This window comes from Manis pentadactyla, chromosome 4 (assembly GCF_030020395.1).
Source record: "Manis pentadactyla isolate mManPen7 chromosome 4, mManPen7.hap1, whole genome shotgun sequence".
Lineage (NCBI taxonomy): Eukaryota > Metazoa > Chordata > Mammalia > Pholidota > Manidae > Manis > Manis pentadactyla.
The window spans coordinates 112,301,350-112,324,805 of record NC_080022.1 but is presented as its reverse complement, the minus strand read 5'-3'; the positions used below and the strand labels follow the sequence as shown (position 1 = coordinate 112,324,805).

The window sequence follows — 23,456 nt, the reverse complement described above, 5'->3', positions numbered from 1 at the left end:
TTACCTACACTGTGTAATCTACTCTAGCTAATTATGTATCTTTAAAAAGAACCCCAAAGAACCTCTTTCCATTCTCTTCCCCCAACTTCCCTTGCTTACCTTCCTTTAGTCCACTTCTGGTCAACAGCACTGATCCTTTGGGATAGTGCTTATTCTGGGTTAATTCCATATTTTTCAGTTAAGTATGTATATGAGGCAAATTTAATAAGATATATCGGACACCCTGCAAGGAACATGCCCTCCTCTCTTTTTTTGCCAGTCTTCCTCAGATTCCAAGACTAAGGAGACTTTTTGGGTATCAGATGTTTATCAGTTAATACATATTGTATATAGCCATTACAAAATAACCAGACTGGAATTTCAGAGGAAAAAGAAAAATAATTGGAGACAAAGTCTAAAAAGATAAGAGGGTTGAGGAAAAAAAGTTCAAACAGGAAACAGTAAAAGAAACAAAAGAAGTTCACAGAAGATATGAACAAAACAGGATCAACATATGTAAAGACTAAACAATGCTCTTTTTTGATAGGGAAGGGTGGAGAAGTGAAATGCAATAGGGGAAATAAGCTAGGAACGGGTTTCCTCTAGAATCAGTCCTCTTTGAGACCTAATGGTGTGGCTAGGGTTTGGAACACAGAGAAACAGATTCCCTATGCCAGGCTATCAGAAAATAGCAGAGTTCCTTAAGTATACTTTTATCCTTCATCAAGAAAATAATCGCCCAGGAAAAAGACGACAAATGAGAAGAAACTAACAACTTTGGTCTTGTTCCTTTCCTATGTCAATTATGTCCCAAAATTCTAGGAAAGAAAACATCCAGCTTAAAGGACAAAATAATCACCTTCCTTCCTTCTCCTCAGTTTTGTCTTTGACCTGGTATTATCTCTATTGTTCACTTTACAGGCTATATAGTTTCCACCATGTCACCAAAGAAAAACAGGCTGATAAAATATGTAATAGCTAGTAGCTAGCACATATTTGAGCAAAATTATTAATCAGAAAAGTTTTATATCAACACAGAACGACACACAGGAATTAACAAGCAAAGCATAGTACTTTGATATTCAAAGCTAACTTACAAGTACATATTACCAATTAACATCAGATACTGGATACCTGGTAAGTTTATGTAATCCCCTAGTGGAGATTTAGTCCCCTCCTACCCTATAAAATAGCAACCAAACTGGTATCTGGTAATATCCTGACTATATGACATTCTGTTCTATCTTTACATTTCCAAATTTCTCACTCCAGAAAAGGGGCTTAAATTACATGACTTTTCACTAGTATGGAAGAATTGAAGGGAAAAGGATCAGCCTACGGATGGCTTAAACAGTATACAAAGAACAGACAAAAAAACCCTCAACAAAATCCCTACCATCTGGAGTTATCAGATTACAGCAGAATTTACTGGTGGGGCTCTACTGGGAAGAACAAAGCCACCAGAATAAAAGACTGATGAAGCTGGCCCTCATACAAATGTCCCAAGCAACACTGTCAATCCTGTTCCTTTTAGGGTTTCCTCAGTAGTTAAGGGGGAAAAATCAGGAAAGAAACTGTAAAGTTACCTCCAAATTACCAATTAACATCAGATACTGGATACCTGGTAAATTTATGTAATTATGACACTGAGCTTGGGCAGCCATAGCAAAAATAAATGGTTAATCAAAAACAACCATTGATGGCAGCAAACTCCATCAACTTTTACAAACAACAAAAGTATAAGAACAAGCACATGGTGATGGCTACTCTAAACTGATAGTACTTTATAATTGCCTCCCCAAATCCAAACATGGTAATTATTCCAATGGGAAAAGATGTCAAACATGTCTTAGAGCATAGGGTTTGATCTACTTTCTGTATTTCACTTGTCAGCAGCATAAAAGACCAGCTCTCGCTTAATTGCAAAATAACCTAGACAGGTACTGAATACTGGCAGGGAGCAACTGTTCTAATACACTTTCTTTCCTAATCTGAATACCAAAAGATTCTGAGCTTCCAAAGTTTGAGTGGCTTATCTAAACCATTAATCAATCTGTTCCTTAATCCTGCATTTTAATTTTGTATCCATTTTCAATACTGCCAAAGAATTTTGTCTTTAGGATTTCAGAGTTTCACCAAAATTTAGGTGAGTTCAGTTAAACAACTAAGAATAATAAACTGGTTTTAGGGTATTTAAAACACACACACACACACACACACACACACTCTCTCTCCTACCTTGAATTTCTACAAGGCTAGCCTTCTTACCTATAACAATTCAGGATTAAAACACACACACACACACACACACACACTCCTACCTTGAATTTCTACAAGGCTAGCCTTCTTACCTATAACAATTTAGGATTAAAACACACACACACACACACACACACACACACACACACACACTCTCTCTCTCTCTCTCTCTCTATCTCTCTCTCTCTCTCTCACCCCCCACTACCTTGAATTTCTACAATAACAATTTAGGAAATCATAAAGCATCGCTTATCCCTGCCAAAGTCCAAATTCCCCTGGTACCATCCAGATAGAATACTACTCTCCCCCAATCAAGAATAAAACTCACCTTAACAGTCTTTTTTGCATCAGAATCAAATACCTTATCCTCTTCAAAAGCATATTCTTGAAATGAAATAGTCTATTAAATTTACTAAGCCCAAACCTCAGTGAAAGTGCAGATACCCAAAAAAAAGGTCAATACTGTGTATCTACACACAATAACCACATAACGGTTGCAGGAATATTTATGAATAGAATTTTTCTTTATTTCTTAATCCAACTGTTTCAACAATTGCCAAGGACCAGAGGAGAGTGTAAAAAACAAAAGTAATATAAAGCTACTCATTTTTAGACATTTTTACACATTAACTTCACATATGAACATGGTAGAGTCAAGGAGCGGTAAAGTTCACTGAAACCACATATTTGACTTTCTGGTGACAACACAGTAAGAAAAAACATTTATAAAATCTGAATTATTAACTGCTTACACGAGGATCTAGCAGAACATGAAAACATATAAAAGATCAAATAGTGACAGCTAAAAAAGACAGTAAGACTATCCAAAGTGGAAAGAGATGGTAGAGGAAGAAGGAGCAGTAAATGACAAAGTAAATGACAATGAGCAGTAAATGTCATTCCTGAATCTATCCACTTGGCCAATACTTACTTCCATAGATAGAGGCTGAATCAAATTTTGGGGTATAAGCACATGGCAAACATTACCTGGTTTCTAATAGAACACTTGACTTGACAGTTAAGTTTGTTTTAAGGATTACACACAACTATTCTTCCTTCATTTGGGGAGGGGGAGAAGAGGTTTAAAATTAAAAAACTACTGTATGAAAAACTACACTTTATCCTTCTTCAGACTTAGAATTCAACAGAAGTTTTGGCCCTCCAGTGTTTTTATATAAGAAAGGCAAAAATCACCTCTCAAAAACTAAAAATAGATGTACATAAATAAAACTAGTTTATGAAGAAGATATTTGTGACCATGTATTCACTCATCTCAGCTGGAATATGGAAGTGGAACCCTCTATTTAACCAATTCAAAATGGCAAGGATGCAATCCCAGACTTAAGGAAGTGTCGACATCTCAAATGAAGCGTCCCACATCTGGCAGCCTAGCCTCTCCTGTTCACAGTGTAAAGGCAAGAGTCACTGGAACACCAGATATTTCTGATGGAATCTCTAGAATACTTTTTGCTCAAACTCCAACACCCAACCCCCACGCCAACAACACACATTTTCCCTCCTACACACAGTATGTTGCTTTTCTTGTGGGTTCCTTAGCCCTCTCTCAGTCTCTGTCAGTTTCTAACTACTTTGAGCTATATCCTCCCCTCCATTCTCCAAGTGCCAATTTCCTGATACAGCCTAACCATTCTTCCAGTTCGTTTCCCATTATGCAATGCTCCCCATAGCACTTAGAGCCACCCTACACTCCATCCTTCTCACGCCTAATTTCCAACATCACCTCTCTCAGCCTCTACTGCAATTCAAGACTCCATCATTTCATCTTCTCCATTTGTTTTTAGGGTCTTTTAACCCCAGTTTTCCACATTCCTCAGGCTATCCTCAGAACTTCCCATTCCTTTCCAAAACTGGATTAGTCTAGAGACGGGAGTCATGAAAGGAGGATGTATAATAAAATATGTATGTATGTGCAAGCAAACCCGTGTTTGTGTGAGGGGGATTGGAGGGGTACGAAGTGAGAAGGAATGACCCATCGGGAGGAGTCTATGAAGAAAAACATCTCCAGTAACCCCCACCCCCAACAAAACTCACAATTCCCTAACTTCCCAGCAATCGAAAGAGTCCCACAACTCTTCAATATCTTTTAAGTCCCATGGCTTTCTCTTCCACATTTTTATCCAATTAACCCCTCAATCAAATGGATTCTACCGGCCTCTCACACTGTTCCTTGTCTATTTATGATTCCTCCATTTACTTTATTCTGCTTTTCTCTACAACCTTTGGTTTCCCCTGTTTCCCTTCCACCCCCACCTTCAATCTCCCCCTCCTTCCTGACATTATTCCTTCAAGTCCCCAACTCGATCTCCAGAAAAACAGCCGTTTTTGACAGCTTCTCTTTTCTCAAATAAACGCTTCCCTCAGATCCCTCTGCGCGCTCAGAAAAGCCGTGCGATTGGAAGCCCGGCCCTCTGTCCTCCTTACCGGCAACTACTCGGACATCCCAGTTACAGGTGCCCTCCCAGGTCTTGCTTTTTGCTCCTACAGCCCAACAGTCATCCCCCCACTGCCCACGCCCGCCCTGGTTACCTGAGGACGAGGTGCAGGTAGGGATCCCGGGATCCACGGATGAAAACCCGACTGCCGAGGCGGCCGACGCCATCTTGGCAGCCCCCTTCCCCTCAGAAGCCTCGCTCTTTTCAATCGGGCTCTTCCTCTTCTTGGAGTCGAATGTTCCCCAGGTCTTTTCACAGAACCCGCGTTCTGCTGGCCACCTCCCCGCCCCCCTTCCAGGCTTCCGTCAGACGCGTCGGGCCGGCTCCCGGAACAGCTCAGGGCCGCACCATTCAGCGGGCACAGGGGAGAACTGCCGTCTCGTACCCTCTCCGCAACTTTAACCGCTTTCTGAGGGAGCTACTTTCACCCTTCACAAGGGAGTAGGCTCAAGCCTGCTACGGGGCGCCGAATACAGATCAATTCCACCTGAAGGAATAAGGCGGCGTTAAATGTCCCGGCGGAGTGAATGCCCCCTTCCCATCCTCGCAAGCCACAGCGTGTTTACCGCCCAACCACCCTGCTCCACGCCGGGTGGCCAGGGAAATCCGGGCACCGCGTAGACTCCCAGCCTTCACAGCGTTCCAGCCGAGGGAGGCCTTGAGAGGAGCAGAGCCAATCGGGAGGCTGCTACTGGTCACGTGAGGCAGGGCCGGGCCTCAGGCCCTGAGGAATTCACTTGTTGGAGACGGGCGTGTCTGGGTCCGCAGATCGTTTCTACGGAGGCTCTCTGGGTCAGTTTAGGTTCGGCTCTTTGAAAGGATCGGTTTGCCGTTGCCTGAGCTCGAGATAAGAGGGCCCCAGGCTGGCCCTCCCAATTTCACAGCCCAGGGAAGAATCCTCAGCAGAAGTGCTGTTGTCATTAAGCAGTCGAATATCACAAAACATGGCATGCCACCAAGTAGTCTTCCGGCTTTACTACCTTGTTTACTATTTAACACGTGCCCAAGTCTTGCCTTCCTCTGAATGACATTGGAAACGGGTCTACACTTTGCCTCAAGACCGGTGCTGGGCAGTTACAGAGTTTACTAAATATTTGATAAATGAATGAATGGAAACCTGTCAAAAAGGGTCACGGAAGGCGATCAGACATATCACAATCTTCCCGCGATCCAAGTCCTTAGCTTCTCTCAGTTACGTATGCACCAAAGGGCGTAGAAACAGAGAAATTCCCCACTCTCGCCTAGTTTTCCTTCTAACCCTGCTCAGTTTTAACTAAGTACCCTGGATGTTGTGAACCATGGTGGGCCTTTGACGACCTGTCCCTCTGTGAACAGACTGTAACCTGATGGAGAGCAAGGACTGTGCGTTCACTCTTGCATCTCTAGCTCCCCCCATGATGCACATAGTAGAGGCTCAATAATTATTTGTGGAATGAATAGATGAAGAATGGGGAAAAACTATAGGTTTTGTAGCCTTCAAAATGGCCTGATTATCTCCTATCTGGATGTCTCCTGGGTCCTGGAAAGGGATCCTAGGACCCAAACATCTAGAGAATATCCCCATTCATTTACCTCTGCCTTCTACCCCTCTCAATAAAATCTGAAATAATTGTTTCCCTGCTGCCACTTGCTGGATTATTCATCCTCCTGTGGGTACTTGAAGGCAAACAAAACTTCAAATGATTGTATTTCCATTTGTAAATCCATAGCAATGTAATTGTGTAGCATTCAAGCATTTTATGATTGGTTCAAACAATATCCCCACCCCCACCCCCCACACAAATAGTACAAGAACTAGAAGGACACACTGACCACAAATACCTATTTGGCTTATAAGGTATTCTATAAATAAATATTTGCTGAATAAATTATCCTTGTTTCCATAAAAGGCATGGCATTACTACCATTTCCTGAGTTATTTTAGAAATCAGCTGGTGTAGAGGTAAAGCTGTTTCTGATTTAAAATTGGAAATAGACCAATAAATCCCTGACTCACCAAGGCAGTGGGTCAAACGGGGATCTTCTTCTTGGGATTTTATCTGGGACTTTAGCCCTCCTGAAAGAAGAGATCCCTATTTTGTAGCTTCTTAGGGGTCTTTGTTTTTCCTTTATGTACCAGAAAATGGCTATTATTACTCCTACTATCCTGTGTTATGTCCATCTACTTGTTTGTCTCCCATAAGACTGAACGTTTCAGGGCAAAGATTATATCTTAATCATTTTTATATCCCAAGTATCCAGAATAGTGCTTGGCACAGAATAGGCAATACATGTCTCCTGAATACATAAATGGATGAAGGCAAAATTCAAAAAGTGGAGATAGAAGTATCTCCCATCTTTTCCCCCCAAACCATGTCTCTGCCCCCACTTCCACTCAATCCCTGGGGTGCCCTCTGAGTCATAGAGCCACTCTTCCCCAGTAACATTCCTGGCATAGTAAAATTGGAATGACATGGCAGGGTGTGGAAGCAGGGGCAGAGCAGGATACATTGGCTTGGTGCCCCCCAAGGAAATGGAAAAGGGAATTCACCAATATATACTTCGGAAAAGGGGAGCAATCTGGTGATCTCAAAATAGGGGCACACACACAGCTTTATTAAAGCAACCTCCATGTCTTTGAACAGGTCTAAGGTCAGAATGGAAGGGCTATAGGCTGGCAAGATCAACACAAAAGTAAAATAAGAAGATGGGTACCTTAGTTATTCAGTTAGTCATTCATTGAATTAACATTTTTTCCTTTTTTAAATTAAGGTATCATTGATATATACACTCTTATGAAGGTTTCACATGAAAAACAATGTGGTTACTACATTCACCCATATTAAGTCCTCCCCCAAGCCCCATTAATTAACATTATTTAGCCCCAACTATGGCAGATGCACCAGGAGAGATCCTGCTATATGTAGTTGAAGATAAAGTCCCTACCCTCAAAAAGACCACAGACTAATGAGAGACAGACACATGAATCATTAGAATAAAATGTATAGACGCTATAATAGAGTATGTCCAGGTATTATGGTTTGACAACCATATTTGCAGAATAAAAAATGGGAGGAGAAATTAACAGAGTCTTGACAGTACTACAGACTATTTGAGATTGGAACTATTCCGGAGAATATAGGGGGCGAAATCACCATGGTATGGGAACTGTGCCTGGGAAAAGAGAAATTGGTGTGCAAGAAGACTTCACTGTCCTATAGAATTAGAATTTTGTGATAGACATGAAAGAACAGGTTTCTAAGGAGAAGAAAAAACATGAGGTATGACAGAGAATTGGATGTTAGGAAGTGATGCTTGAATAGGATGATGCGGCAAGAGGTGAGGTTAGAAAGGCAGGGAGTGGATAAATTATGAAGAATCTTGAATGCCATGTTAATAGTAGTTATCACCTACTAAACACCTATATGCTTGATAAATACTGTGCTAAGCAGTGGACAAGGATTATATCTCTTAATCTTCCCAATAACCTTAAAAGGTAGGTATTATTTTTAGTCCCACTTTACAGATGAGAAAACTGAGATACAGCGAAGTAAAGCAACTTGTCCAACGTCCCACAGTTAGAAGACGTTAAGCTCAAACTTAAACTCAGGTCTGGCTGGCTCAAAAGCTGTGCTCTTAACCACACTACTATTCTACCTAAAGGATTTTAGACTTTATCCCTTAGATGACAGGGCGCCATTAAAGATTTTTTGAGCAAAAGAGTACAAAGCCTGCATTTTTACAAAGGTTTCTCCTGGCAGCGTAGTGGAAAACGGACTGGAGCAGAGAGAGACTGATCTCTTCTAAATGAAAATTTGTTGACTCCCAAATTCTGGACTTAGGGTAGTAGGGCTTTCGGTGTCACCAAGTCGAATCATTCCACAGCCAAGGTCCGCGCGAGCCAATGCACAGAGCTTGGGGCGGTCTCCTGCAGGAGTGGGCGGGGCTGAAGGGTTCAGGTTTAGAGGACGGGGCAAGAAGGCTCTCGACGCTCTGCTACTTCTGCCTGCAGACTACCGGTTGGCTCCGCCACCAGGCCCCTCCCAGGTAGTAGTGTTGAGCGCCGAGCGCCGAGAGCCGAGAACCGCGCTGCGTTGAGGGGCGACTGATGGCGGCGCGGTTGGCTTAGGCGGTATGAGTTTAGCCGGGGGCCGGGTCCCCCGGAAGACCGCGGGGAACCGGCTTTCTGGGCTCCTGGAGGCAGAGGAGGAAGATGAGTTCTACCAGACGACTTATGGGGGTTTCACAGAGGCAAGAGCCGGGTCCAGGAGGCGGGAGGGGAGGAAGCTAAAAGGAGTCCTGAAGGGAGAAACCTTGGAAAAAGACGGGGGTGGGGAATAGAGAGGCGCCCCAGTAGTTGATACTGGAGACGGGGTGGGCAAGTCGAGGGGATACTGTGCAGCTCTAGAAGGGGGAACCCTGGATGGGGTTGGAGGGACCACGGTTGGAGAAGCTCTCTGGAGGCACCCCCGAGTATGACTGAAACCTATGTACTTCTGTAGTTGAATCTTTCATCGCATTTTTGACGTGTAGCGTACGCGAGGCACTTCGTCCTCACGCGATATGTACTCGTTGGTCCACTGCCTCGTTATTCCCATGAAGTGTAGAAAGGAACCTCTCCAAAAAATAGAGGGGCTTAGCCAACTCCTTTTTCAGCTTTCAAGTCTCAGTGTAAATGTCTCCTTAGATAACCTTTCCTTGACCTAAAAAGTGTCCCCATTTATTTCCTCCATAGAATCTATTTCAATTTGTAACTAGATTTGGTTTACTTAGATTTATGCTGTCCTATTAGATTGTAAGCTCTGTAAAGTTAGAGATGGTTTGTTCTGTTCAACAGTATACGTCCAGTGCCTAGTCCAGCGTCTGGCACTTGGAGCTTGTTAATTTTGTATTGGTTGAACCCTCCATTCTTTAAATACGTGTTGAGCACCTGGAACAAGCCAAACTTTTGATAGGCTCTGGAGAAAAACAGAGAATTAAAAACACTGTTTTGTCCTACGTATCCCAGACCCCCGTGAGAGAACTATCTGGGTTAACAATTAAAATTTTGTGTGATAAGGAGTAAACTAAGTGGTAAGCATTGGGTGCTCTGGTTACACATGGGAGCCAGAATTGTTTGTTTGCGATGAGCGTCCATGGGGCACATGATGATTAAGCTGAGGACAGTATGAAAAATAGGTCTTTGCTGGGTGAAGAGCAGTAGGACTGGGAGCAGGGGTAGGAGAAAGGTTAGTCCACAGAGGGGGAGGGGCGAAATAAGCGAAGGCACAGAGATCTTGGCCTGGGGCAGGCGCAGCCACTCTCATCCTCCCAGACTGTGAAGGAGAATAAAGATGATAAACTTTGGTAAGGCTGCAGGGAGTAGGTGTGAACCAGATCATGTAAGGCCTTGTGAACCAGGAGTTTTGCCCTTCATTCACAGGACTGGGAAGATTCACCAAAGTTCCCTGATCATATTTGTACTATAGAAAGATGACTCTGTAATAAGGAGAATGTTTTGAAGGGGGCAGTGGAAGTAGAGAAACATGGGCTGGAGGGTTCAAGAGAAATGAAGGAAATAGAGTCCACAGGACTTGGCAACTGATTGAGAGTCATCACTTCCGCAGCCCTAACCAATTAGTTTAAAATAGAACTTTGTCATCCCTCCTCCAAAGGCCATTTGCCTATTCCTGTCATTTTATGAGTTGTTATTTAATATGTACCCTTCATGCTTCCAAAAAGGATTTAAGGAGGCTTAAGATATAAACAAAAAGTAAGAACAGTAAAAAAAGAGACAAATCAAAAGTAATTGTACCCAGAGCTGCTGCTAAAATGGCAGTAGCAATTGATAATTAAATTTAGCTGTGAGCTTCCTGGCAGCCAAACCCTTTCTTTTTTTAGTAAGAAAGAAGCAGATAAATACTTTGAGACAGATGTATTCAGCATTAAGTCCTAGAGAGAATTGCATCCTTATCTAACATATAAAGTAACAAAGATTTGGTAGATGATGTACAAACATTCTCTTATCTAGTCTTGTTTACTAATGACCCTTCATAATAGCTAGAGGAATGACAGTAAATCCGTAACTTAGTGAAAGCATTTGGATTGGGCATTAAGCTTTGTGTAGTTGAACTACTACCCTCTGGTGATATGACTTAATACCAGGTTAGAGCTAAGGGGATTAATGTGTCCCCAGCCTGTCTTTGACAAACGTCAGTTGGGAGGAAATGATGGGCATCAGTGCAAGATTGAACTCTGTCTGGCTTGGAGTGTCAGCCCCCTGTGTTGTTTGCTTGGTTTGGCAGCATGTGTACCAAGATTAGCCCATTAGTCTGCATCACTGATTGAAGAGAGAGCCACCACATGTTTGAGTTGCCACCCTGCCAGTTGACTGTCCTGCCCCCAAGAGTTTGTTCCCCTTTCCTTTCCAATGTGGCTGCTATTCTGGCCCTAACCTGTATCACCTCAGGTCTACACTGTATTCCCTATTCTCTACTCCAGCCCACCTAATCACTTCCAGAGCTTTCCAAAACCCCCCTTGTGTACAGTTTTCCCTCCCACCCCACATCTTCATTGTCTTGCCATTATACATAGTAGTAGTAGTACCCAGCTGTTTATCCATCCCAACACACCTGTGTATTGGACACATTTCTCAGAGACTTCAGTCTGCCTCAACAGTGATTATCAGGGCTGGGACAGGTAAGGAGAGGAGAGGATTGAGAATCAGTGGCCTGCAAGTCAAAAAGTCATATGTTTATTAGCCTGACATTTAAGTGTCTATGTAGACTGAATGTAATCTTCTTTTCGAATCTTAGAGCCCTATAGGGCAGTCAGTAATACTGGAGCCAAAGGTAGTTAGCTTGGAGACCCACTGTCTAAATAACCTTTCTGCTTTACCTAGGTCTAAATCCTTATTCTGTAAGTATGCTATACACATTCCTGCTTCTGCACCTTTATTCGTGCTGTTACATCTATCCATGATTCCCTCTTCCCCCTTGGCTGTCTAAATATTACCAGTATTTTAAACCATGGCTCAAGATCTTTTTATTCTTTAGAGTCTAAACCAGGGTTCAGCAAACCACAACCCACTGGCTAAATCTGACTCACTACCTTGTTTTATTCTGTCCCTTCACAGGCAAATTTTGCCAACCTCTGGTCTAAAGGAATAGCCTAAAGTTCGACCTTCCCAGGACACTAGTCCACAGCAAATGTGCCTTCCTTAGAATTGTAACATTTTATTGCCATTTGGGACTTTATATACTGCCTTGTATTAAAACTTCCTTTTATAGTTATGCCCTGCCCTCTACTACAGTGTGAGATCCCTGAAGGTAGAGACCAAACCATATCCTTTCGTGCCTCAGCACTTAATGCATTGTGCTTTAGGTAAAAGGCAATCACTGTTGGAAGGGGTGGTGTTGGAACCAAAGGTCATCAGCAAGGAAGACTTCTGGCCTGAGGAAAATATGCTAGTTTGGGAGGGACAGTGGGGCAGCCCATATTGAAAAAGCAAAAAGACCCTGTTCCTCCTGGTGGAGCATTTAGTGACTCTGGTGCCAGTGAGAACTTCATTTCCCTGTGTCCTCAGGAATCAGGAGATGATGAGTATCAAGGGGACCAGTCAGATACAGAGGATGAGGTAGACTCGGACTTTGACATCGACGAAGGGGACGAACCGTCCAGTGATGGGGAAGCAGAAGAGCCTAGAAGGAAGCGCCGTGTAGTCACCAAAGCATACAAGGTGCGGGGCAGATCCTGGTTTCCTGGGACTCCTTCATTCCTGTTCTCCCCTCATCAGGTCCCAGTATTCCTCACACCACTCGCACTTCCTACAGTGCTAGTATTCTCTTAAGATGCTTATTTTCTTTCTCTGTATCTCTTCTGTGCCCTGGTATCTGATTCTAATCTGTCCCCAGGAGCCTCTCAAGAGCTTGAGACCCCGAAAGGTCAGCACCCCAACTAGTAGCTCTCAGAAGGTCCGAGAAGAGAAGACATTGCTACCACTAGAGCTGCAGGATGATGGCTCCGACAGTGAGTGGGGATGTGTGGGTCAATTGACAAAATTGGAATGTGATGATAAACTATTGTACAGGGTCAGGTTTACTGAAGTCGATAACTGTACTATGGTTATGAATAGAAAATCCTTATTCTTAGGAAGTATACACTGAAGTATTTAGGGATGGAGAGCCATGATGTGTGCAGCTCAACTCTCAGATCATTCAGGAAAAAAAATACAAGTACACAGAATATGAATGTGGCAAAATGTTAACAGGAGGTGATCTGGGTAAAGGATACATGGGTGTTCTTTATACCACTCTTGCAACATTTTTGTAAGTTTGAAATGACATACAAATAAAAGGTTTTAAAATTTTTAAAAGGAAATAAAGGATGTGGACATGAATTTAAAGATTTCTTCCTCTCCGACTTCCTTCCCAGGTCGGAAGTCCATGCGTCAATCTACAGCTGAACATACACGACAAACATTCCTTCGGGTACAGGAGAGGCAGGGCCAGTCACGGCGGCGAAAGGGGCCCCACTGTGAACGGCCACTGACACAGGAGGAGCTGCTCAGGGAGGCCAAGATCACAGAGGAGTTCAACTTACGGTCACTGGGTCAGTCTATGGTTTTGAGAACAGTGGGTAGAGGGGCTGAGGAGCATAAGAAAAACAGACCTGGAGGACCTGAAGAACTAGAGAGATGGAAATCTGGGCCAAGGAAATCAGAAGAAAGAATTGGGGAGAGTAAGGGATTGGGAGCAAGGAGCTGGGCAGTTAGGAGGGCCCTGAAGAACGAGTTTATGTTGAAGTACTTTAGCATACAGTAAGGGTTGTATAGGCAGAATGGAATTCATATCCTAGTTCAGTTCACTTACTATAAGACTGCAGACAAATTACTCAGCCTGTTTGCATCTTCTTTTCCTTGTTCACAAAATGAGGTGTTAATGTCTACTTTAGTGATAATCATGAGAATTAGAAATCCAGTAGAATCAATCTGTTCATGAGATGAATTGCTTTAAAGTAAAAATTATTTAAAATCCCTTCAGTTTATATGCTATTGAGTACACAATCTTATACAGTAATATTATATATTGTACAAAAATATACATTTCTTTATAGAGTGGTGAGAGTCTCAGATCATGGAAGGTACATGAGGGAACAGCAGATTTCACATCTCCCACCACACGCTTAATCTGGGGCATACTTTCATTGAGTGAAATAACAGGTAGACTCACCTGCAGTATTCAATTTGTTATTTCTCTCTCTCTGAATCTTTCTCTTTTCTGACCAATCATATATAGTTGAACATGCATAATCCAAATGCAGTTTCACTGTGGAGTGGAAGATTGTTTATCCAGAATATCTGGGACCTAACCCATTCCCGTTAAATGATATTTTTGAAATTTAGGTAACTCCGAAAGAACACACTGATTAAGAAAAGATTTAGTTCAGTTCCAACATCTTCAGGATCTTTCTCATGATTTTTTCATTATATTGGCTTTAAAATCTGATATGTAATCTTTACCTATATAATGGCACTTCAGAACTTTAAAACAGTAGCTGTCCCTCAAAATGTAAGTGACAGCACCATCACAATAAAGTCACCTTGATGTCACTGTTTCAGTCTGTCCTCTGACCACACCACTGTAAGGAGGGTGCCTCCCAGGTTTCTTCAGTAACTGACAGGAAACCTTGGAGGAGCAGGTTCAGTGGGGCGGGAGAGGGGATAAGGTTATTTTGAACATGTTGAATTTGAGGGGTCTGTGAGCAATTCATATGGTGCTGAGAGGGCAGTAAAATATACAAATCTGGTGCTTGGATAAGAGATCTGGGCTGGAAATATAAATGGGTAGTAATTGATATTGGAGTGCCTCAGATCACCCAGGGAGAAAGCATAGAATGAGAAAAGACAGGCCCAAGACAACCCTGTGGATGCTAAAATGTAATGGCTTCATGCAAGAGGAGCTTAGAAAAGAACCTGAGGAGTGGCCAGAGTTTGAGAACTCCAGGAGAATCTGTCTTCAGAGTGCCAAGGAAAGAGAATGTTTCAAGTGAGAGTAACTGCTGAATGCTGCTGAGACACCAGTAAAGAGGAAAACTGAGAAATGTTCATTTATTTGGTGACTTAGAGGTCAGAGATGAACTGAAGGAGCGCTTCTTGAAGACCAAGTCATTTTGAAATGGGTTGGGAAGCCAAATTTTTTAAGTTTGGCTGTAAAGAGTAGAAGAGGGAGTAAAAGCTATAGAGGGGTCTGGGTCAAGGTTTTCCTTGTTTTGTTTTATTCAAAGATTGGAGACAATGTATCTGGTAAGTAGAAACTGAAAGTTTAATGATAGAGAAGAAAGAAAGGACAGTTAATAGTGTAGGTTTTGAAGAAGTGGGAAGTGACAGTGGGGTGCAGGGACAGGTCAACACTGGAGCACAAGTAATATTGGCCTAAGTTAGGATAAAGGATGGCTTATAGTTAAGTCTGTAAATCCAGAGCAGGCCATTGCAGTGGCTCTCACCTGATGTCTCTTAGGCACTATTCTCCCTCGGGTGTTGGAGATAAAGAGTCGGAAGCTTGAGGAGAGTGAAGAGTATCTGAAGTAGTTGTTGAGATAGGATTATCTGCTGGTGTTGGGAGTGTCTATTGAAGTCTGGGACATGAATTTATAGTGGTGCCAGTCTATCCTGTTGGGTGACTTAAGAGCCCTCAGCAATCCAGGTCTGGGTGAGGGAGTTTATGACAAGAGAATGATTGAAATGAGGGACTTCAGTGTGATTCAAAAAGGATAACGAATGCTGGAAGGGGCTGCTAGATGAGGGAATGAGGAGCTATCTACTAAGAAGTAGAGGAACAGAGATATCTACAGTAGTGGAACAGACAGACCTGATGGATGTGTATTGTGGTCAGAGCCTGGGATATACAATTTTTGGTATTTCAGAGTTGGGCAGTTTTAGGCAGTGACAAAGTCTAGGTCATAGCTAGAGCCAAATGGAGTAACTAAAGTATCACGACAGGAAGGTTAAGACATGAGGTGATAAAGAAACTGGGGATGGGTGTTGAAGAGGTTACCCCAGTGCACTTTGAAGACACCAGAGTGACCTAAGATGATAGGAGATGGGGTGGAAACCATTGCTAAAGGCTTCAGTGATTGAGGGAGTGCCCATGACTAGGAAGGGGAGAGGATAATCCTGACTGTCGGCCTAGGTCTCACAAGAGAAGCGAGTTTGCAGTGGGTAGAGGAGTAGTGATCTGAAAGCTGCAGTGTGGGGCTCAACAGGACATAAGCAGATGCTGCATGGGATGTAAGAAAGTGAGCAGCCTCCACCACAGGGCTTCAGGGAAGTTGTGGCCTTGGGATGACCGGGTTTCAGTAAGGCAAGTTGTGGAAGGAATGCTGAATGAGGAGCAAGAGGATGTAGATGAGTTGGCTGATTATAAAGCAGGAGTCCCACAGGTACAGGGAAGTGTTTGAAAGAAGAGTTGGAATATTGCTCAAGGGCAAAAAAGCAATATTAGCAACCACAATTCAAGTACAAAAAAGGTTAATCCTCACTGGAGAGGATTCCAGAACATGGTTTTGTGGTCTATAGGATTGTATTCACAGTACCAGTGTTTAAGAAGGATACAGAAATCTGGAATTCATTCATAGGAAGGGGACCGGGAATACTTTGATCTGTTTATACATGAACAAATATTTATTGAGTGCCTATAATGTACAGAATGCTACATGACCCTGCTGATATGTAAGTGATGTGAATCAGAGCCACTGCCCTTGGAGACATATACACCAACAATGACCTGCTATAGAGCAGGGTCATAGGGTCCAGCAGGAGGATTGTGCTGGATTTGAAGTGCCTGAAAGGAGGAATGATTACTTAGTTCAGCTAATTGTTGCCATGTGAGAATACATACCCAGGGTTGCCAGATTTTCTTATTTTTTGAAGAGGAACCAGAAATCTTTCTATTTAAGTGTAATTTCCTCATTTGTCAATGTCAGCAACTAATACAAGTTCATCCTTAAAATACAATCCACATCAAACAAAACACTTAAGTGGGCTGCCAGCTTGCAACCTCTGCCATACCATGATAAATATAGTAATAGAAGAGTGTCCTAGGCACCAGGTAGCAAAAGGAGCAAGTGACTCCAATCCATGTTATATGAGGAATGGTTTGTTGGAGTGGGTGTTGTTATCAGTCTGGAGAGACATGGCTGCTAATTTCAACTATTTAAAAGACTCACGTAGAAGACAAGAGTCAACCTGTGTCCTTTATGCCCTGAAATGGTAAAACAGTGTCATCAGGAAGTGTATTTCCTGATATGTAGGATATATTTCCTGAAAATAGGAAAGAACTCTGTAATGACTATAGATGCCCAAATATGTAATGTGCTGCCTTGGATGGGAGAAAGTTGACAGGGCAATTGTAGAGGAGTATCTGGGGAAATAAGCGGGTTCCTCATCAAAGGGTCCATTCCAACTCTTGACGTCCTACAGTTCTGAATGGGGGAGGAACCAGTGGACTTGAGAAATGATGAGCAGAGGATTTCAAGAAAGGCAAGCAGAAAATTTATGAAATGGGAGGTGCTAGAGGGCCTTAGAGGACTCATAATTGGCTTGTGTAGACAGAGACTAGACAGCCAGGAAGATAATTGAGAGATTGTAGGACAGAACTGGCATATGGAAAAGGGGGAACTCAACCATCTCCTCATTTCTTCCTTGGTCCCTGAAGAGACGTATGAGCGGCTTGAGGCTGATAAAAAGAAGCAGGTTCATAAGAAGCGCAAGTGCCCTGGGCCCACAATCACCTACCATTCGGTGAAGGTGCCGCTTGTTGGGGAGCCAGGCCCTAAAGAAGAGAATGTCGATGTAGAAGGGTGAGTGAATCTCAAGGGAAGAGAAAGGAGGTCCCTTCCATGTACAGCTTGTGTTCTCTCAGCCACATTTCATTTGCTTTCCTCACACAATACCTGGATGTTTTTCAGATCCCTTTTCCCTTCAGTTCCTCCTCCTTTCTCTTTTAGCCTCTCTTCTACCTCTCTTTTCTGTTCTTCCATCCAGTCCACCTTTCTTTTCCTGTCACTTCATAGACTCCGTCAGAATGTCGCCATCACTTTGCCCCCTTCCTCACCTCTCTTCTCTTTCTTTATCTGTTGTTTTCTATCTTCAGCTCTTTGTTTTCTGTCTCTACCCTCAGACTTGATTCGGCTCCCATGGTTTCTGCATTGACTCCCCGTGCTGGGACTGGACCTGTCATCCTTCCTGCTTGCTGCTCACGTACCTTCATCACTTTTAGTGATGATGCGACATTTGAGGAATGGTTTCCCCAAGGGCGGCCCCCAAAGATCCCTGTTCGGGAGGTCTGCCCAGTGACCCATCGCCCTGCCCTATACCGGGACCCCATCACAGACATACCTTATGCCACTGCTCGAGCCTTCAAGATCATCCGTGAGGCCTACAAGAAGTACATCACTGCCCACGGATTGCCGCCCACGGCCTCAGCCCTGGGCCCTGGTCCACCACCACCTGAGCCCCTCCCTGGTTCTGGGCCCCGAGCTTTGCGCCAGAAAATTGTCATCAAATGAAGAGATGTGTAGTCCTTAGAAACCTCTTTTTTAACCTGACTTGGGACTCTTAATGTTTCCCCTCTTTTCCCTGCTTCTCCCCTTTACCATCTCTGATCTTTGCCCAGCCCTGTTCTATTTTTCTTTCCCCTATTCCTATTGGTTTTGTTTGTGTTTTTTAATCTAATAAAATAGAAAGATCCCTTTTGTATGGTGTCTAATACAGAGTTGGGAGCAAGAAATACTTGTAAATGTTTGAGTATATATAGATCTTCATATTTGCTTAATACCATTATTATGAGCTGCCCTTTTTAAATTGTAAACATTTTCTCCAACTAGATTATAAACACCTTTGAAGTAGACATTAAGACAAATTCCTTATACTTACCTTTTTATTACCTTACATTCATTACTTTGAGTATAGCAGGCACCAAATAATTAGGAACTATGGGATCCAGTTTCTAGGACCTCAGGCTTATAGGAAGAGGTGGAGGTGCCATAGCTATTTGTGGCCGCTAGAGGCTCTCAGGGCTGGGCAGGTTATGGGGGCTGTATATGTGATCTCCCACTACCCCCCACCTGGCCAGAGCTAAAATAATAAAATGCTGAGCTCACTGTTCCCCCACCCTCTCCCTGGCCCCGGGCTCCTCCTGCTGCTGAGGCAGTGCTCCAGTAGAACAGACTGACCGACAGAAGGGGAGGTGGTGAGAAGGGAGGTGGCCTCCAGGACTGGTAGGTGGGGAAGGCAGGGGGCTTATGGATCAGCCCAGTGGGAGATGGGAGGACAAGAGTGTCTCCTATTGGGAATGATATGGAATGGAGTGTGTCTCTGTCTCTGTCACCCAGTGTCTGTTTCTGCCACTGTCTGTCCTATCCCTTAACTGTGTAGTTTATATTGCCAGTGTAAGTATCTCACACTCTGGATCTTTCAGGTTAAGCATGGTGTGTATGTGTAGCTTGTATGTATTTTTCATATTGTAAAAGATTGTGCATATTTAATCCTCCCACTGTTTTTAGAGAAACTTTATCCCATTTAGAAGACATTTCCCACCCATTGGTCTGGTGTCACCTTCCTGTCCAAAGCCAGGGACAAATTATGGGGACTCATTCCCTTCTGAGGCCATACGACCCTTACCCCAACCTGGAAGTTCCCCAACTACTCCGAGCCCTTGCTTTCCCTTAGGATTTAGAGTTTTAGCAAACATAGAAAGTGAAATGTTGATCCCCTACAATAAAAGAGGAAATGAGGGTAGGGTAAAAGAACAGTCTCTTTTTCCCCCATGATCCTTGCTTTCTTAAACCAATTTAAGAAAAGGATTGAATTATGGGGAAGAGAGGAGGATTTTCCCTGAAGTTCTCTGCCCACTCCCCTTTTCAGTAGGAACTGGGCATGCAGCTAGCTGTATTGGCAGGGCCCCCGGCAGCTGTGCTAGGGCAGGAGGCACCGACGGGAGAGGTTATAAGGGAGGGGTGCTGTCAGGATCCTCTGTCATACGACGGGAAGACAAATCCATCTTGGATGCCTGGGATCCCCATCCAGAGTGGCTGAAGCTGGGAAAGCAGGAAGAAGTCTCTTGTTCTAACAGCCTAACCTTCCCCCATCTTCCCATGTCCAACTAGATTTCTAACCTTCAAGGCATCCAGTTCATGGTCTGCCCCTTGGCTGGTCTCTTTGTGTCCCTACTGTGTTCCTGTACATCTTTCCATTGTCCAACCACCTTCCTCATAACCCTCAGGCTCCCTGAGTGCCACACAGTGGGGAGGGGGTGGGGGACATCATGTCATCATATCAGAAGGAACTGGAGAAATACAGAGACATAGATGAAGATGAGATTCTAAGAACCTTGAGCCCTGAGGAGCTAGAGCAGCTGGACTGCGAGCTACAGGAGATGGACCCTGAGGTAGGAGCTCCAGCACATGGAACCAGGGGCATTCTGCAGGCATTGGGAAGGGTGGCAGAGTCCTGGGTGTCTAAGACCAGGGCTGCCTACAGGGACTGGAGTCCCAAGAAGGCCAGGGAAAAGCTTATCTGGAGATGTTTTAGGGAGCCCTGCAGGTGCCCCAGATCAGAGGGGAGGTCTGACTTGATCCCCAAAACTCATCCTTAAGAACATGCTCCTGCCAGCTGGACTAAGACAACGTGACCAGACAAAGAAGAGCCCCACAGGGCCACTGGACCGAGAGGCCCTTTTGCAGTACCTGGAGCAGCAGGCACTAGAGGTCAAAGAACGTGACGACTTGGTGCCCTTCACCGGCGAGAAGAAGGGTATGGAAACCCTAACATCCATACCTCCCAGAACCCAAATGGTTGTCTCTCACATGTCCCCCACCAGCTTCCCTCTTACCTTCCAGCTCCTACCTACCCAGGGACTCTGCTGCCCTAAAACCTGCATGCCAGCTTGTACTCTTCAGCTCTTGCAAGAGACTGGGGGACCCAGGAGTCCTGAGCTTACAGAGGACTTGGGCTTCACAGTGGCCCCTAGTAATCCAGCAGCATTCCTCCTCCTGAAGAAGGGAAGGAAGCTGGAGGCCAGGATCACAGGAGAAATGACCTCTGCCTGAGCCATCCATCTTCCCACCAGGGAAACCCTATATTCAACCCAAGAAGGAAATCCCAGCACAGGAGCAGATCACTCTGGAGCCTGAGCTGGAAGAGGCACTGGCCCATGCCACAGACGCTGAAATGTGTGATATTGCAGGTGAGCGGCTGTGGGAAGTCGAGGAGGGCAGGAAGATTAAGGACACGGGGGTCCAGCCATGGTTTGGGCCTAGTGGGGAAGGCCATAAACCAGGACATGGATGTTTGAGAAAGCCTTAGGTAGTGATTTTTAATTTTTCTTACTTATGTATTCATTGTTTAATAAATTAATCTCTCAAGGACTACAGGGATTATAAATAAAAGTAGAACTATTCTGGCTGAAAACAGAAGGAAGTCTGACAGAGTTCCTCACCTTCTAGTGGCTCCTTAGGGACCTTCCCCCGTAGTCCTGTCTCAGTGTTTTAAAAACTGCCTTAAAACACTTTACAGGGGGAACCCCTGGGGCCAAGGGTAGGTGGGAACCTCTTTGCTAGAGTGGGAGAATTCAGGATTTAAACACCCAAGAGATTTAGAACGAGGCATGGGGAGGCTAGAACAAGTCCCTTCTTCTCATTCTGTCTCCCACCTGCTTACTCTCTCCAGCAATTCTGGGCATGTACACACTGATGAGCAACAAGCAATACTACGACGCCATCTGCAGCGGGGAAATCTGCAACACTGAAGGCATTCGCAGTGAGTGTGTCTGGGAACAGGGCCCCCAAGGCTCTTGGCAGGCATGCCCAAGGTCTGAGGAAAGGTAGCAAAGGGTGAGACAGGTGAATCAGGAAGAGGCCATGGTGCATAAGTGATAAGAGAACCTATGGGGAGGAGATTAGTGGGGGACGTGTTAGGGTTTCCTTCCTGCCCTCACCCATCAGGTGTGGTACAGCCTGATAAGTATAAGCCAGTGCCAGATGAACCTCCAAATCCCACAAACATTGAGGAGATACTAAAGAGTGTTCGAAGCAATGACAAGGAGCTGGAGGAGGTGAACCTCAATAATATACAGGTATATAACCCCTATCTTCCAAACAATAACTGTTGAAAGGTGGGTCCCTCAGCCCACCATCTCCGATTCCCCTCTGACAGGACATCCCGATACCCATGCTAACCAAGCTGTGTGAGGCAATGAAGACAAACACCTATGTCCGGAGCTTCAGCCTGGTGGCCACAAGGAGTGGTGACCCCATTGCCAATGTAAGACCAGCTGACATCCCTGGCTGTCTCCCCAGTCTTGACATGCTCCTTTGGCAGGGCTGACATAATGGGGGCGCTATTCCCATTGTGCTCTTAGGGTAGCCCTGATGGAGACTCCTACCCTCAGTACTATGGCTCCAAGCACTGATATCCTCAGGTCATCTTCCCAAAGAGTCACAACCCTGTCCATCATGGCCACCAATTCCATCACACAATCTCCCTGCTTCCCCTCTACCTACCCTCTCTTCCATCTCCCTCTAGCCCCACCTGCAGCTCAAGAACTCTTCTCAGAGAGCTGTTTCCCTCTTGCTCCTGTTCTTTCTCTCCTCAGTCATCTGTGAAACTGTCCCCTAATCCTAACCCAAGTCCCTACTACCCAGGCGGTGGCTGACATGTTGCGTGAGAATCGTAGCCTCCAGAGCCTGAACATTGAATCCAACTTCATTAGCAGCACAGGGCTCATGGCTGTTCTGAAGGCAGTTCGGGAAAATGGCACACTCACTGAGCTCCGTGTAGACAACCAGGTCAGCATTCCTTCCCCTGAGTCTTTGCATTCAGCTAGTACTCTGAGTCTCCTCTATGAAGTACCACTGGGTGAGGATGTCCTCTCGTCTTGTTTGAAGTCTCTTCGTTTTATCTCTGAGGGGAGCCAAGTCAAACCTCTCTCATCACCCACTCTGGAGAAACATGCCTCTTGACCTCCCTAAGGGTCAGTGCTCTGGCACAGTGAACAGAGGGTGGCTGAGTTTTCTTATGTTCCTCCCTCAGCGCCAGTGGCCTGGCGATGCAGTGGAGATGGAGATGGCCACCGTGCTTGAACAATGTCCCTCCATCGTCCGCTTTGGCTACCACTTTACACAGCAGGGGCCACGAGCTCGGGCAGCCCAGGCCATGACCAGGAACAATGAACTACGTGAGTAACTGAGACATGGTGTGGGGAGAGGGCAAATAGGTGCAGAAGCTGGTAGATCTTCCTAAAAGCCTGAGGTGCTGCCAAAGCGATACTCACATGAGAAGTTCAAGACCCATAAGTGATCAGAAAGTAAACAGAAAAATTCCCCTGCCCTAAGTACCATCAGTAGAGAAGTGAAAAGGAAGCTAGACATACCTGTTTGTAGGCATACATGGTATTTTTGTTTGTCTGGTCGTCTCTTAACTTTGGTCTGTTAATGTTGGGTGGGTATGTTTGGTGGCCTAAGATGTCACCTCTTTATGAATCGGCCAAGGAACTGAAAAGGAGAAGAGCACCTTTGCAAGAAGCAAGAGATGGAATGAAGACTTTTGTTTATTCTTCCTTTACAGGTCGCCAGCAAAAAAAGAGATAACACTGCCTTTTCCTTTACCAACTAGAACTGGGAGCCCTGAATACTTAAATCCTCATCTATCCCTCCTTTCCTGTAAATAAAGGCCCTTCTGTCCACTCTGTCTGCCTCCCGCCTTGGGCTTTGGGTGGAAATCTTGGCACTAACCCCCAAGGGTTACTGCCA

The 23,456-nt window shown here is 44.5% G+C and overlaps 3 protein-coding genes across 7 annotated transcripts in view; 2 read left to right on the top strand and 1 right to left on the bottom strand.

Annotated features, from left to right (window-relative positions):
• PIP5K1A (phosphatidylinositol-4-phosphate 5-kinase type 1 alpha) overlaps positions 1–5,319 on the bottom strand; it is a 36,271-nt gene extending 30,952 nt beyond the window's left edge. For 2 of the 3 annotated variants that reach the window (XM_036905156.2, XM_036905154.2), the window contains exon 1: positions 4,786–5,317. Coding sequence is in view for 2 of the 3 variants with exons in the window: in XM_036905154.2 (XP_036761049.1) it covers positions 4,786–4,858 (73 nt within the window). In the remaining variant the exon portion in view is untranslated. Of the gene's footprint in view, positions 1–4,785 lie in introns of all 3 variants that reach the window. The other variant, XM_036905152.2, reaches the window with a different exon arrangement.
• A 3,402-nt stretch (positions 5,320–8,721) lies between these two features.
• On the top strand, positions 8,722–18,401 carry VPS72 (vacuolar protein sorting 72 homolog). 2 transcript variants are annotated; one of them, XM_036905176.2, is made up of 6 exons: positions 8,722–8,921; positions 12,235–12,387; positions 12,563–12,677; positions 13,083–13,259; positions 17,363–17,507; positions 17,828–18,401. In XM_036905176.2, exons 1-6 carry the CDS (start codon positions 8,805–8,807, stop codon positions 18,213–18,215), a joined length of 1,095 nt encoding a protein of 364 aa, XP_036761071.2. In that variant the 5' UTR covers positions 8,722–8,804; the 3' UTR covers positions 18,216–18,401. The 2 variants fall into 2 exon arrangements, with proteins under 2 accessions (XP_036761071.2, XP_036761072.1); XM_036905177.2 differs by lacking the exons at positions 17,363–17,507; positions 17,828–18,401 and adding an exon at positions 13,764–13,786.
• A 388-nt stretch (positions 18,402–18,789) lies between these two features.
• TMOD4 (tropomodulin 4) lies at positions 18,790–23,392 on the top strand. 2 transcript variants are annotated; one of them, XM_036905178.2, is made up of 10 exons: positions 18,792–18,926; positions 19,931–20,095; positions 20,304–20,460; positions 20,777–20,893; positions 21,376–21,465; positions 21,651–21,781; positions 21,862–21,969; positions 22,350–22,493; positions 22,738–22,882; positions 23,272–23,392. In XM_036905178.2, exons 2-10 carry the CDS (start codon positions 19,973–19,975, stop codon positions 23,292–23,294), a joined length of 1,038 nt encoding a protein of 345 aa, XP_036761073.1. In that variant the 5' UTR covers positions 18,792–18,926; positions 19,931–19,972; the 3' UTR covers positions 23,295–23,392. The 2 variants fall into 2 exon arrangements, with proteins under 2 accessions (XP_036761076.1, XP_036761073.1); XM_036905181.2 differs by lacking the exon at positions 22,350–22,493 and having other exon boundaries at positions 18,790–18,926.
• Positions 23,393–23,456: the final 64 nt, after the last annotated feature.